The following is a 13,233-nucleotide window of genomic DNA, read 5'->3' as shown; positions in this document are numbered from 1 at the left end:
TGGGTGCCGTGGCACATGCCTGTAATCCCAGCTGCTCGGGAGGCTGAGGTAGGAGGATCGAAAGTTCAAAGCCAGCCTCAGCAAAAGTGAGGCACTAAGCAACTCAGGGAGATCCTGACTCTAAATGAAATACAAACTAGGGCTGGGGATGTGGCTCAGTGGTTGAGTGGCCCTGAGTTTAATCCTTGGTATGAAAAACCACAACCAATCTTGAAATGAACCTCCAGGAAACAAGGTAATTGCTCACACTGAAAAACTCATGTCTTTCCTTGTCTAATCTTTGAATATTAACATTTTAAGTTCTCTTCTATAATCCTTATTTGACCTTGAAGGGTGACCTCAGGGATTATGTCTTTTGTGACTAAACCTATTCTAATCAAAAAAGAATTCAAGGGCTGAGGGCATAGCTCCTTGGTAGAGGGCTTGCCTTACATGCACAAAGCTCTAGATTCAATCCCCAGGACCAAGGAAAAAAAAAAAGGAATTCAGTAGTTCATAGATTAAGAAAGTATTGTGTTTTGTTTGTCAAGCATGTGTATCATTTACTTTTTCTTTTCAGTTTAAAGAAGTGATGTTTAATGTCACTTAAAAAAAAATTGTTTTGGTTGTGGTGGTACACACCTGTAATCCCAGGTTTTCTGGAGACTGAGGCAGGAGTATCACAGACCAAGGATAGCCTGGGCAATTTAGCAAGATCCTATCTCAAAATAAAAAAGGGCTGAGGATATATCTTTTTTTAAAATTAGCATTTTTTATTTTTTAAGAGAGAGAGAGAGAATGAATTTAATATTTATGTATTTATTTTGCCCCCCCCCCCCACACACAGCATCTTTGTATGTGGTGCTGACGATCGAACCTGGGCCGCACGCATGCCAGGCGAGCGCGCTACCGCTTGAGCCACATCCCCAGCCCTGGAGATATATCTTAGTGGTAGAGCACCTCTGGTTCAATCATCAGTGCTGGGGGATGAGAGTATTCTTCAAATCTATGGCAAATAGTTCTGTTCCTTTTAACTTCATGTCAGAATCAGGAAGGAATGTTTGTTGGATTTACTTAGTAAGTTACTGCATCTTCATCATTTTTTTCATATAGTATTTTTCTGAAGTGAGGCTTACCAGTTCCAATTTTCTAGGTTAAAGTTTTTAAAATACTTCTGAAAATTCTTGTTGTGTTTTTAAAGCCTTGGGTAGGAATTCTGTATTGCTAAGATTTTGTTTTTTTCCCTTTAAAGTCATCTGTCCTTGGCTCAGGATTTGGAGAGCTTGCTCCATCAAAAATGGCAAATATCACAAATTCCCAGATTTTGGACCATTTAAAAGCTCCAAGTTTGGGACAATTTGCCACCACTCTGAATTCACAGCAGAATAATACGAGTCCCCCCAAAACTACTACTTCATGGGACCTCAAGCCTTCGGCATCCCAGGCCTCTGTTCTCAGTCATTTTGGTAAGTATATGTTTTCTGTGCTGGTTTGCCTTTTATTGCAGACATGCTAACTCATTAGCAAAGTGTGTTGACTTGTGAACTCTGTAAAGTGGATCTTGTCCAGAGGTGTTTCTTCTAAGAAGAATTCTTATGGTTTTTTAATTAAATCAAGTCTTTTTTTGTATTATAAAATACTTGCATTTATTTGTTGGTGGTAGTAGTAGTAGTAATAGTCATTCATACTTGGAAGAGATGTATAAGAGCAAGGTATCATGAAAATATGAGTGTACAACACTTTGAGTAAATGCATATCTAGAATTTTCTGAGCTTAGTAGAAACACGGTGGTGACAGAAGATGGAACTTGGACAACATTTTTAATCACACCTTTTATGGGTTTGGACATACAAAGCACTTGCCTAGTGTGTGTGAAGCCCTGAGTTTAATCCCCAGCTCTGGGTGGGGTGGGGGGAATCTGTACCCTCTGAAATGTTTTCTTATTCTGACATTTTGCACGTGTCCACCTCATTTGGTCAAACTTTGCTCTCTCCTATTTGTGTGTGTATTGCATGTGTAAGTTGAATGTTTTCTAAACAGAACTCTCACAGATACTTAAACTTGCCTGCCAGTGTTTTAAGGAATAGTGGGGGATATTTTAATGATAATAGTTGGTTGTGTGGGCTTCTTTTTATTAAGTACTAATGAGAGACCTGGAAGCCCATTTCTATGGTAGATGAAATGGCTTACTATGTCTAAGTACTTGAGATGACTTCTAGGAAATCTAAGGAATCTCCTTGGGAGGTTCTATTGAGGCTGGATACATAGTTACCTTCTGTCTAATGCATAAGAAAATTAGGCATTCCCTAAAGGAAAACAGGTGTTGGGCATAAACTATGTTCTTTATATAGACATTTTAGGCACAATGAGCCACTCATTTTGGTTGATGTGTTGGTACCTGTTGTTTAGCACACCCCAACGTTCCAGGTTCCAGATGCCAGCCAAGGGTCATCTTCAGGCAGACATTTATTATAGCAGTTGTAGCCTCATCTGTTCTGGTTTTGCTGCATACTTATTAAGAAATGATAGAGCCAGCTGTAGTGGTGCAGGCCTGTAATTCCAGCAGCTCAGGAGGAAGGAGGATTGCGAGTTCAAAGCCAGCCTCAGCAAAAGCGAGGCGTTAAGCAACTCAGTGAGACCCTGTCTCTAAATAAAAATATGAAATAGGGCTGCGGATGTGGCTTAGTGGTCAAGTACCCCTGAGTTCAATCCTTGGTACCCAACTCCCACTCCCTCCAAAAAATAGAAGTGATAGAAATATTTAGAGTGTAAGCATGTTATTCCCATGTTCTTTATGAAGTTTGTATTTTCCATACTTGCTTCTAATCCCAGGTTCAGAAATGGATTTACCTAAACTGGATCTGCTGTTTAGTTTTTATAAATTATATTTTATTGGAACTCGGCCAGTGTAGCTGAAGTCTGGTTGTTTCCCACAAATTCAGCGTTGAGTAGTTTCTGACAGATAACTTTCAATAGTTATATTATCTGTTCCTTTACAAAAAAAATATTCCCCATGTCTCTCCCATATGACAGAGGTGGCATTTCAGAAATCCACATGAACACACAAAAATTAAGGTATATAGTGTATCTGTGTATTTTGATGCAGTGTCTCTGAAGATACCATGAAATGGTTACAGTGCTTGCCTCTAGACTTAAGTATGAAAGCAGCAATGGAAGGAATATTTGTATTCATCATACTCATTCCTATTTAAATTTTGTAACATCACATTTATTTTTCAAAGTAAAATAAATTTTAAAAGATACATGTAGGGCTGGGGTTGTGGCTCAGTGGTAAGAGTGCTTGCCTATCACATGAGTCATTGGATTCAAATAAATGAATAAAATAAACATATTGTGTTCATCTACCAAAAAAAAATTGTTTTACAAGTGGCTGGGGTGATGCATGCCTGTAATTCTAGTTGCTTGGGAAGGTAAGACAAGAGGATGGTTTCAGTTCAGCCTTGACAACTTTGCAAGACCCTGTCTCAAAAAATAAAAAGGGACAGATCACCTGGGTTCAATACTAAGGAACACACACAGAAGTTCATAAAACACAACCAGGTGCCTGGGACGTGTGTCTATTGGTATGAATATTCAGATAGCTAAGATGGGAGGATTGTGAGTGCAAGGCCAACCTGGGCAACATGCAAAAACTGTCTCCAACCCCCTGCCCCCAAACACACAACAACAAAGCCATAAACAATAAAAACATAATTATCTGTTAGCTAATGGACACAAACATGTAGCACTTTAATAGTGTTTGTAAACATCCCTGCTCCATATACTCTAGCATAAAATGTATGTCCTCTCTGCATAAGAAATAAGGTATAAACCTACTTTGGCATTCTTTTCTAGTTACCATATTATACATTTTAATTATCTTCTCTTTCTCCCCATCCCTTCAGTGTGTGTTTCTGTCTGTCTGTCTCAAGAGATTCAACTAGAAGATGACCATAGAAACTGGTGGTGATTGACCTCTTCATAATCACTGAGGTTACAAGAGGGATTTTGAAATTCTTGTTGCAAAATAATTGTTGCTGCTTCTTTTTTTTTCCCCCTTTACATATTTCATAGATTTCAAATCTCAGCCTGAGCCATCCCCAGTTCTTAGTCAGATGAACCAGCGACAGCAGCACCAGACCCAGGCAGTTAGCATTTCTACTCCTGGTTTGGAGTCCTTTTCTTCCCAGTCAAAACACCGAGAATCAGCACCTGGGGACAGTATCTCTGCTATGAACAAACTTTTGCAGCTCCCTAACATGGCTGTTGAAAATATTGCTGTATCTGCCCACCAACCACAGCCCAAACACATTAAACTCCCTAAGCGACGGATGCCTCCAGCTTCTAAGGTGGGTATTCCATCATGAAGTCTTTGTCCCAAGGATTTGGTGGATGATAATCTAGCTCATATAGTGGGATACTAGGCTTAGAAACTGTAATGCAGTGTTTTCAAACACTCCTTGCTGAGGATTTGGTCATTACTGAGTGACTGGGTTAATTTAGAGGGAATAGCTTTGTACTGAGAACCAGAGTCTTTTAATTCAAACACAGACTTGAAAATTGGCTAAAAGCACTCTTTTTCTTATGTATTCTGCTATGTGCCATAGTTGGAGGCTGTGTGGATCTATGACCAGTTAATAATTTCTTAATTTGTATGTTCCTGAAAATATGTTGCTCAGTGTACACTCAGCCACTGCCTCAACTCTATTCCAACTGCTTTAAAAAGCAATGGGTGCCATTTATACTGACCATTCCCATATGACCTTTAATTTTTTGTTGCTCTTTTCCCTTCAGAGTATGTGTGTGTCTGTTGCTGTCTCTCTCTCTGGTACTGGGGCTTGAAATCAGGGGCACTTAACCAAATCCCCAGCCCTTTTTATATTTTATTTAGAGACAGGGTCTCACTGAGTTGCTTAGTGCCTCACTAAGAGGCTGGCTTTGAACTAGTGATCCTCCTGCCTCGGCCTCCCGAGCTACTGGGATTACAGGTGTGTGCTACTTGCCTGGCCCTTCCCTCTCTTTTTAAAGGATCATATCCTTTTTTCTTTTTTTCTGTCTCTTACTCCTTGTTTCTGCCTTTATAGCCAGGGAACCTCGTTATTTGCTTGGCCGTGTTATAAGCCTTTCAGACTTGGAGTCCCTGTCATGATAGCTTAGCTTTGCCTTTTCAGAATCCAGCTACTGCAGTGGAGATGCCTGGTTCAGCAGATGTCACAGGACTAAATGTTCAGTTCGGAGCCCTGGAATTTGGATCAGAACCTTCTCTCTGTGAATTTGGATCAGCTCCAAGCAGTGAAAATAGTAATCAAATTCCCATCAGCTTGTATTCCAAGTCTTTAAGGTATAAAACTTTCCACTTCTCTGGATTTGACCAAATTTATTTTTTTTCTGTGCAAAATAAAATAGAGCCTAAGAAATCATGTCATAGAGGTAATAATATATCCATGGTAATAACTTGATACAGTCATCAACAATGTTTAATTCCAGAGCTTTTCTTCCTTTACCCCCCAAGAGAAACTTCATACCTGTGGCAGCCACTCCCAGATTCTCTTCTCTCTGCCACCCCTTGACAACCATTAATCTGTGCAGGATTTGCCTAATTTGGGACATTTTATACATCTAAAGTCATGTAAGATGTGACCTTTTGTGTCTGTCTTCTTTAACTTAACATAAGTTGTATGTATCCTTTTTCTGGCCAAACATTTCATGGAACAAAATATATGCCGTATTTTGTTAATCAATTCATTATTTGGGGGACATTTGGGTTCTTTCTTCTTTTTGGTAATAGTGACTCATGTTGCTCTGGAAATTCATTACAAGTTTTGGGTACTTTCATTTTTTTTTTTTTTTTTTGATATATAACTAGGGGTAGAGGTTTTTGGGTCATATGGTAACTGCTGTATTCAGACTTCTTCCAAAGTAAGTGCATATTTTTGGGGGGGATGGATGTCTGAACTGCATCATCTTAACATTTCTTCCAGTAATCTAGGAAGGATCCAATTCCTCTACATCTTTATAATTCTAATTTTCTTCCAGTGGAATATTTTATAATAGAAAGTCCTAGGGAGCTGGGGTTGTGGCTCAGCAGTAAGCACCCGCCTAGCACGTGCGAGTTCAATCCTCAGCACTACATAAAAGTAAATAAATAAAATAAAGATATTGTATCTGACTATAACTTTAAAAAACAAAAGGAAATCCCAGATTTGAGATTTTGTCAGTTTTCCATGTTCAAAGGCACAAAATTGGTTGTTTTGAGTTACCTTGAGTTACATGGTTCTAGATAACTGATTCATTAAAATATCTTAAGGATTCCTAAAGATATCCCCTCACCTGTTAGTCTTGTTTGGGGGTGGGGAGAGGAATTGTTGAACTTTAATAGAATGTAGTAGTGTAAATTTTAGTTGCATGTTTAATTTAGAATATAAAAGTGGCTGGGATTGTGGCTCAGTGGTAGAAAACTCGCCTAGCATGTACGACGCCCTGGGTTCCATCCTCAACACCACATAAAAATAAATAAAATATAGAATATAGCAGTAAATTGATAATATGGTTCTGTTTAATGAAACCTACGTCAGGCAACATCAATCTATGTCTGATATTTTTATTCTTTCTAGTGATCCTTTGAATACCTCTTTACCTATGACCAGTGCTGTACAGAACTCCACGTACACAACTTCAGTCATTACATCCTCCAGTCTGACCAGCTCATCCCTCAGCTCCACTAGTCCAGTAACAACATCTTCCTCCTATGACCAGAGTTCTGTGCACAATAGGATCGTGTATCAAAGCTCTGTGAGTCCATCAGAGACAGCACCAAGAACGGATACAGTAAGTGGTACTTCTGGTTTCTTCTCCTTGACAGTACTAGTGTATGATAAGTTATGCTTTGAGGACAAGATTTTGTCTTGAAATCCACCAACCTTTTGAGGAGAATCTTTATAGTTGAGTTTGGTTGTAGCAGGCATCTCTAGAGCTCATGCATGTAACTACACAGTGGAGAAAACCAAGACTATTAAGTAGTACAAGCATTTTGGCTTTGGTACTGGATGCACCTATATGGTTTGATATGTGTGCATTCTAAATGATTCTTGTACTCATCTTTGTGTTACTGATAATTTTTCATTGACTGGATATTATTCCACATTACCATAGCTATATTTATTATTTTGTAATTATGTATTATCTACTCAGCTTTTATTAATGATACTGGAATATAGATAAAGAAGTGAAAGGGCTGGGTATATAGCTCAGTTGGTAGAGTGCTTGTTTCACATGCACAAGGCACTGGGTTTAATCCTCAGCACCACAAAACAAAAAAGTTAGGGCTGGGGATGTGGCTCAAGTGCTAGCAAGCTCGCCTAGCATGCGTGATGCACTGGGATCTATTCTCAGCACCACTTAAATGTGAAATAAAGATACTGTGTCCACCTAAAACTAAAGAAATAAATGTTTTTTAAAAAGTGAAATATCTGTCATATTTCAAAGTCTTCCTCTGCAGAGGATTGCTTTGTGCATATCTGATTATTATTGCCAGTGAGAGGTTTTCTTTTTTCTTTTTAAATACACATTCTTTTTTTTTTAAGAGAGAGAGAGAATTTTTAATATTTATTTATTTATTTTAGTTCTCGGTGGACACAACATCTTTGTTTGTATGTGGTGCTGAGGATCAAACCTGGGCCGCACGCATGACAGGCGAGCGCGATACCACTTGAGCCACATCCCCAGCCCCAAGAGAGGTTTTCTTTTAAGTTGAATTGTACAAATATGTCCCGAGAATCTTAGAAGAAAACTTCTACTAGGCCAATTCAACTGTTTTTATTCATGTATCCCATTAACAATTTAAAGTAGCTCATACTTGTAACATCTGCCGTGCAGGAAATAAATGTAATTCTATAATCTCATGTATTCCTTCCAAACCACTATGAACACTTTCTAGGTGTATCTTCAGCTCATTTCTTCTGTCTACATTTCTTGTGAGATTAAAATCACTGTGTACATAAATGAATTTTTCAATGTGACTGCAATATTCTATATCTTGATAAGGAATTTGGCTTATCTGTGTATGTGTTTCTTGAAACTCACCAAATGATCCTCTTACTAAATATGGTAAACAGATGTGGAGCTCTAGTTAGTGATTTGCTTGCTGAAAAGTACTAGTGTATACAAATTTAATTTGAAATGCAGCAAAAGCAATTAGGGGGCTGGGTTGCGTTTGATTCTCAGCATCATATAAATAAATAAAATAAAGATCCATCAACAACTAAGAATATATGTATATATTTTAAAAAGACAATGAGGAGATAAGATAGTGGCAAGAAAATGTAACAAAATGTTAATTATTCAATGGAAGTTATAAGATATGGGTATTTATAATTTTTTACTTTTTGAAGTTTTTTTGTTAAATATTTGGAGAAAAATCACTACACACTCGATTCTGTTTTCCTTTTATCACTTGACATCATTTTGTAAATATGACATGGCATCTTAGAATTTCACATCTATAACTCTATGTCCAAGGTTTCTAAGTGAATTTATTTATGCCTGTATTTATTTATTTTATATTCGTTTATTTGGGTGTAATGGCAATTAAACTCAGGGGTGCTCTACCACTGAACTACATCCATAGTCCATCTAATTTATTTTTCTATTTTGACACGGGGTCTTGCTAAGTTGCTCAGACTGGCCTCAGACTTGGGATCTTCCTGCTTTAGCCTCTCAAGTTGTCAATATTACAGGAGTGTACCACCACGTTTAAATGAGAAAAAAAATTTTTTTGTTTTTCACCTTTTGATACTGGGTTTGAACCCTGAGGTCTTCTATCACTGAGCTATATCCCCAGCACTTTTTAATTTTTTGAGACAGAGCTCACAAAGTTGCTGAAATTGTCTTTGAACTTTGAATCCTCCTGTTCAGCTTCCTGAGTTGCTGTGATTATAGATGTCACCATTTCACCTGGTGCTAAGTGAATTCAAAAAGCTAACATTTTTTATTAATAGTGCTGGTAGTGACTAATCTTGTTAGTAAAATCTAAACCTTTGTCTCAAAGGAGCCCCTCCTACCATCTTCATGCACACTCATACAACATGCTTGCACATTTTACGTTCTGTAGATTATGCCCTGAAAAATAAATGTCCAGTTTAGGAAAAAGCTTTCATAGCACTAAGAAGACAATCATAATATGATGGGTCTTTTTTTTTTTTTTTTTGGTAGTTGTAGATGGACAGAATACTTTTATTTGTTATGTGGTGCTAAGGATAGAACCCAGTGCCTCACACGTGGTAGGCAGACGCTCTGCTACATCCCAATCCCTGGTGGTTCTTTATTATGTCAGATGGCATGCATCTGAAATTTTTTTTTTTCCTTCTTTTGAGGGGTGGGTAACCAGGAATTGAACGTAGGGCCATTTAAGCACTGAGCCACATCCTTAGCCCTTTTTATATTTTATTTAGAGATAGGGTCTCACTGAGTTGCTTAGGGCCTCAGCTTCCTGAGCTGCTGGGGAATGCACCACTGCCTCCGGTTGAAATCTTAACTGTGTTTGAGTTAAGAAATCTTGTCTTAATAAAATACTCAAATGGCTGAGACCATTAATAAGATGTAGAGTAACCAATGGTAATGTTATTTAAGATATTTTTTCTGAGGTTATATTATTATTTCTCTAGTGATAACAAAATCATAGACTAGAACAGAATCACTAGTGCAGTAGTGCCTGCCTATAACTATAATCCAAGCTACTCAGGAGACTGAGGCAGGAAGATCACAAGTTTGAGGCCAGCCTGATCAATTTACCAAGCTCCTACCTTAAAATAAAAATTGAAAAGGCCTGGGATAAATAAAAAGGGTTCAGTGGTAAAGCACTTCTGGGTTCAAACCCCAATATCCAAAGGAAAAAACAAAATGAACAAAATCACAGGCTAGAACAGAATCTTGCAACATGTTAGTGGAGTTAGATGGAGCTTTTCTCATTTTGTCCTTTCCACCATTCCCTTTACTTGAACATTCAGAAAAAACATCTGTGTCTTCTGGCCACCTTTGATTAATCTGTCTCACCATCTTTCTGTTTCTGGAGTGTGCATGTACAGGTGTCTATACACACACACACACACACACACACACACACACACACACACACACACACACACACGTGCACCTACTCAGACACATCTGGAATATCCACACATTGTCTTTCCAGGAACCATTTGACTGACATGTTAGTGTTTCCAATCATAATATAGGCTGCATCCTTGTAATACTTAGATTCAAATAAGTTAAGCTTCTGGATTCCATGTAGCTGTTGTAGTCCAGTTGTGGCCCCTTAAATATACTGCTTTCTTTGCCTTTGGCCTTATTCTGGTTCCCATAACGTTTTTTTTCCTCATAGCAGATAGCCTGGTCTGATACCATCCTTAATATGCTTTCTGGTATACAGTATTTTGTTACTATCTTTTTTGGCTGGGGGGAGGGAGGATACAGGGATTGAACTCAGTGGCACTCTACCACTGAGCCACATCCCCAGCCCTATTCTGTATTTTATTTAGAGACAGGGTCTCCCTGAGGTGCTTAGCACCTCGACATTGCTGAGGCTGGCTTTGCACTTATGCTCCTGCCTCGGCCTCCTAAACTACTGGGATTATAGGCATGCACCATCATGCCTGATGTTACTATCATTTTCTTTCTTTCTTTTTTAATATTTAATTTTTAGTTTTAGGTGGACATAACCCAGTGTCTCACACATGGTAGGTGGGCATGCAAACCACTTGAGCCACATCCCCAACTCTGATGTTACTATCATTTTCTTCCCAATGGTTTTTCCTTTTGAGTTTATCTTGTTTTTTTTTTTCAAAATGTCATGTACTTTTTTAATCTGTCATCTTTTTTTTCTAAAATTTTTATTATAGATGGACCTTTATTCATTTATTTGTTTATATGTGGTGCTGAGAATTGAACCCAGTACCTCACACATGCTAGGCAAGCACTCTACCACTGAGCCACAACCCCAGCCCCTTGATCTGTCATCTTTAACATAAAATTTATTCCTGTACTTTTCCAATATGACAACTACTGGCCTAATGTGGCTATGTAACAATTAAACAATTAAACAAAGTATCAGTACCTTAAAAATAACAACATTTTAAATGCTTATTAGCCAGATATAGTTAGTGGAATTCAACATGGGACCACGAAGATATAAAGTATTTACAACTTTGCAGAAAGTTCACTTTGACATTGCTCATGTATTCTGTTTCTGACACGTAAATCAGAATCAGACCATATGCTGTCTGTGCAAATATCCTGTCATCTCGAACACCAGTTCTAGCTCTAACTTTATACCTTATTCATTGTCCATGTCACTGCTCACTAAGTTCCTTGCTAAGCTACTTGGGTTTTTTTTCTTTTTGTTTTTTGAGTACTGTGGATTGAACTCAGGGGTACTTGACCACTGAAGCATATCCCCAGCCATATTTTATATTTTATTTAGAGACATGGTCATCTAAGTTGCTTAGGGCCTTGCTAAGTTGCCAAAGCTCTTCTCCAACTCGTGATCCCCCTGGCTAGAATGTATTTCTAAACTATAAAGTTCTTGAAAAGTAACTGTAATACAATTAGCTAAAAAAATTAATCCCTTAGTCACCAGTCAGTCCTTTAATTTCTTTTGCTCTCATTAAATTTGTAATCTATTCAAGTCATATTTTAATTATTACTAGGATTGGGAATGAATGAGAACAAGTGTTCTGATTAAGCTTGAAGATTTTCTCCTTTTACTTTTGGAAAATATTTTAGTAATTTAATACAATGAAAATAATTTAAACATTGAGTTGACAATTTTAATCAATTTTTTTAAACAGTCTTTTAAAATTGTTATACTTTCCTTGTTTGTTGTTGTTTCTCTGGTATTGGGGATTGAACCCATTGGCACTCAACCATTGAGCCACATTCTCAGTCTTTTTATGTTTTATTGTGAGACAGGTCTTTTTTTTTTTTTTTTTTTTAAGAAAATTCCTCTTTTATTTTTATTTATATTTTGTTAGTATTCTTTTTTAGAGACAGGTCTTTTTAAGTTACTTAGGATCTCAATAAGTTGCTGGGGCTGACCTGGAACTTGCAATCCTCCTGCCTTAACCTCCCAAATAGTTGCAATTGTAGCATGTGCCATCTTGCCCCTTATAACTTTCTAGTCATTCTTTTTTCACTATTTCATACAAAAAGGAAATTGAAGTCTAGAGATTTAAGTGATTTGCCAAAGGTAGAGGACTAGAAAAGAATACCAAGGCTAGAACTCAGGGGTACAGAATCTAGTGTCAACATTTTTCTTCTTCTTGCTTCTCTTCCCCCTCCCTCTATTGAAATGTTATAGACACTTAATGCTTTCCTTCAATACTTTGAAATGTTCAAAATAGTCTTTCAAAGTCTTTGTTAGTAAATTCAGCATTGGGACCTTTGCTTTATACTGATTGTTTTTTCCTTGTTTATGAACTACGTTTTGTTTCTTTTTTTATGACTTGTAATACTTTAAAAAACATGTTTTTTTCAGTTGTTGATAGACCTTTATTTTATTTACTTGTATGCGGTGCTGAGATTGAACCTAGTGCCTCAAACATGCCAGGCAAGTGCACTAGTGCTGAGCCCCAGCCTCAACCTGTAATACTCTTTTATTGGGTATTTAAATAATATAATTTGACAGTTGTAGAAATTAGAGTGTTCCCTTCCTCAGGTTTATTTTTGTTACTGTTGAAATTGCTTGTTTAGTGACTTTATTTTATTTTTTTATTTTTTATATTTATTTATTAGTTTTCGGCGGACACAACATCTTTGTTTGTATGTGGTGCTGAGGATGGAACCCGGGTAGCATGCATGCCAGGCGAGCACGCTACCGCTTGAGCCATATCCCCAGCCCAGTGTCTTTATTTTAGACTAATTTTATAATACCTCTATTTTTTCTTATAGCCAGTGAATTCTTTATTCTGTCAGCTAGTGATTATACAGAGATTTCCTTAATTTGCTGGAATCAGTGGATTACCTGGGCTTTGTGAAGAGGCTGTCTGTGTGTTGGAGCATGCCTTTTAACATACAGCCAAACTGTTGCAGACTCTACCTTAGCTTTCACTTCCTACTTGCGCATAAGTCATAGATGTGAGCTTGAGGGCTTCCCAAGTCGTTCCTGAGCATATATAGAGCCCTAGGAATGTACCTATAAACATTGGCATGGTCTGCTAGATCTGTAGAAACTTGTCAGAGCTTTACAAATGATATATA

The 13,233-nt window shown here is 37.6% G+C and overlaps 1 protein-coding gene across 1 annotated transcript in view; it reads left to right on the top strand.

The window, feature by feature from the left end:
* Positions 1–5,289, top strand: part of LOC101963325 (ubiquitin-associated protein 2) — a 76,899-nt gene extending 71,610 nt beyond the window's left edge. Inside the window, exons 13-14 of the mRNA XM_078047744.1 lie at positions 1,232–1,445; positions 5,151–5,289. Of these exons, the coding sequence (XP_077903870.1) occupies positions 1,232–1,445; positions 5,151–5,251 (315 nt within the window). The 3' untranslated portion in view covers positions 5,252–5,289. The remainder of the gene's footprint in view (positions 1–1,231; positions 1,446–5,150) is intronic.
* Positions 5,290–13,233: the final 7,944 nt, after the last annotated feature.

The sequence above is a fragment of the Ictidomys tridecemlineatus genome, chromosome 4, assembly GCF_052094955.1.
Source record: "Ictidomys tridecemlineatus isolate mIctTri1 chromosome 4, mIctTri1.hap1, whole genome shotgun sequence".
Lineage (NCBI taxonomy): Eukaryota > Metazoa > Chordata > Mammalia > Rodentia > Sciuridae > Ictidomys > Ictidomys tridecemlineatus.
Note: the sequence above shows the minus strand (reverse complement) of the source record. Positions and strands in the feature narration are given on the sequence as shown.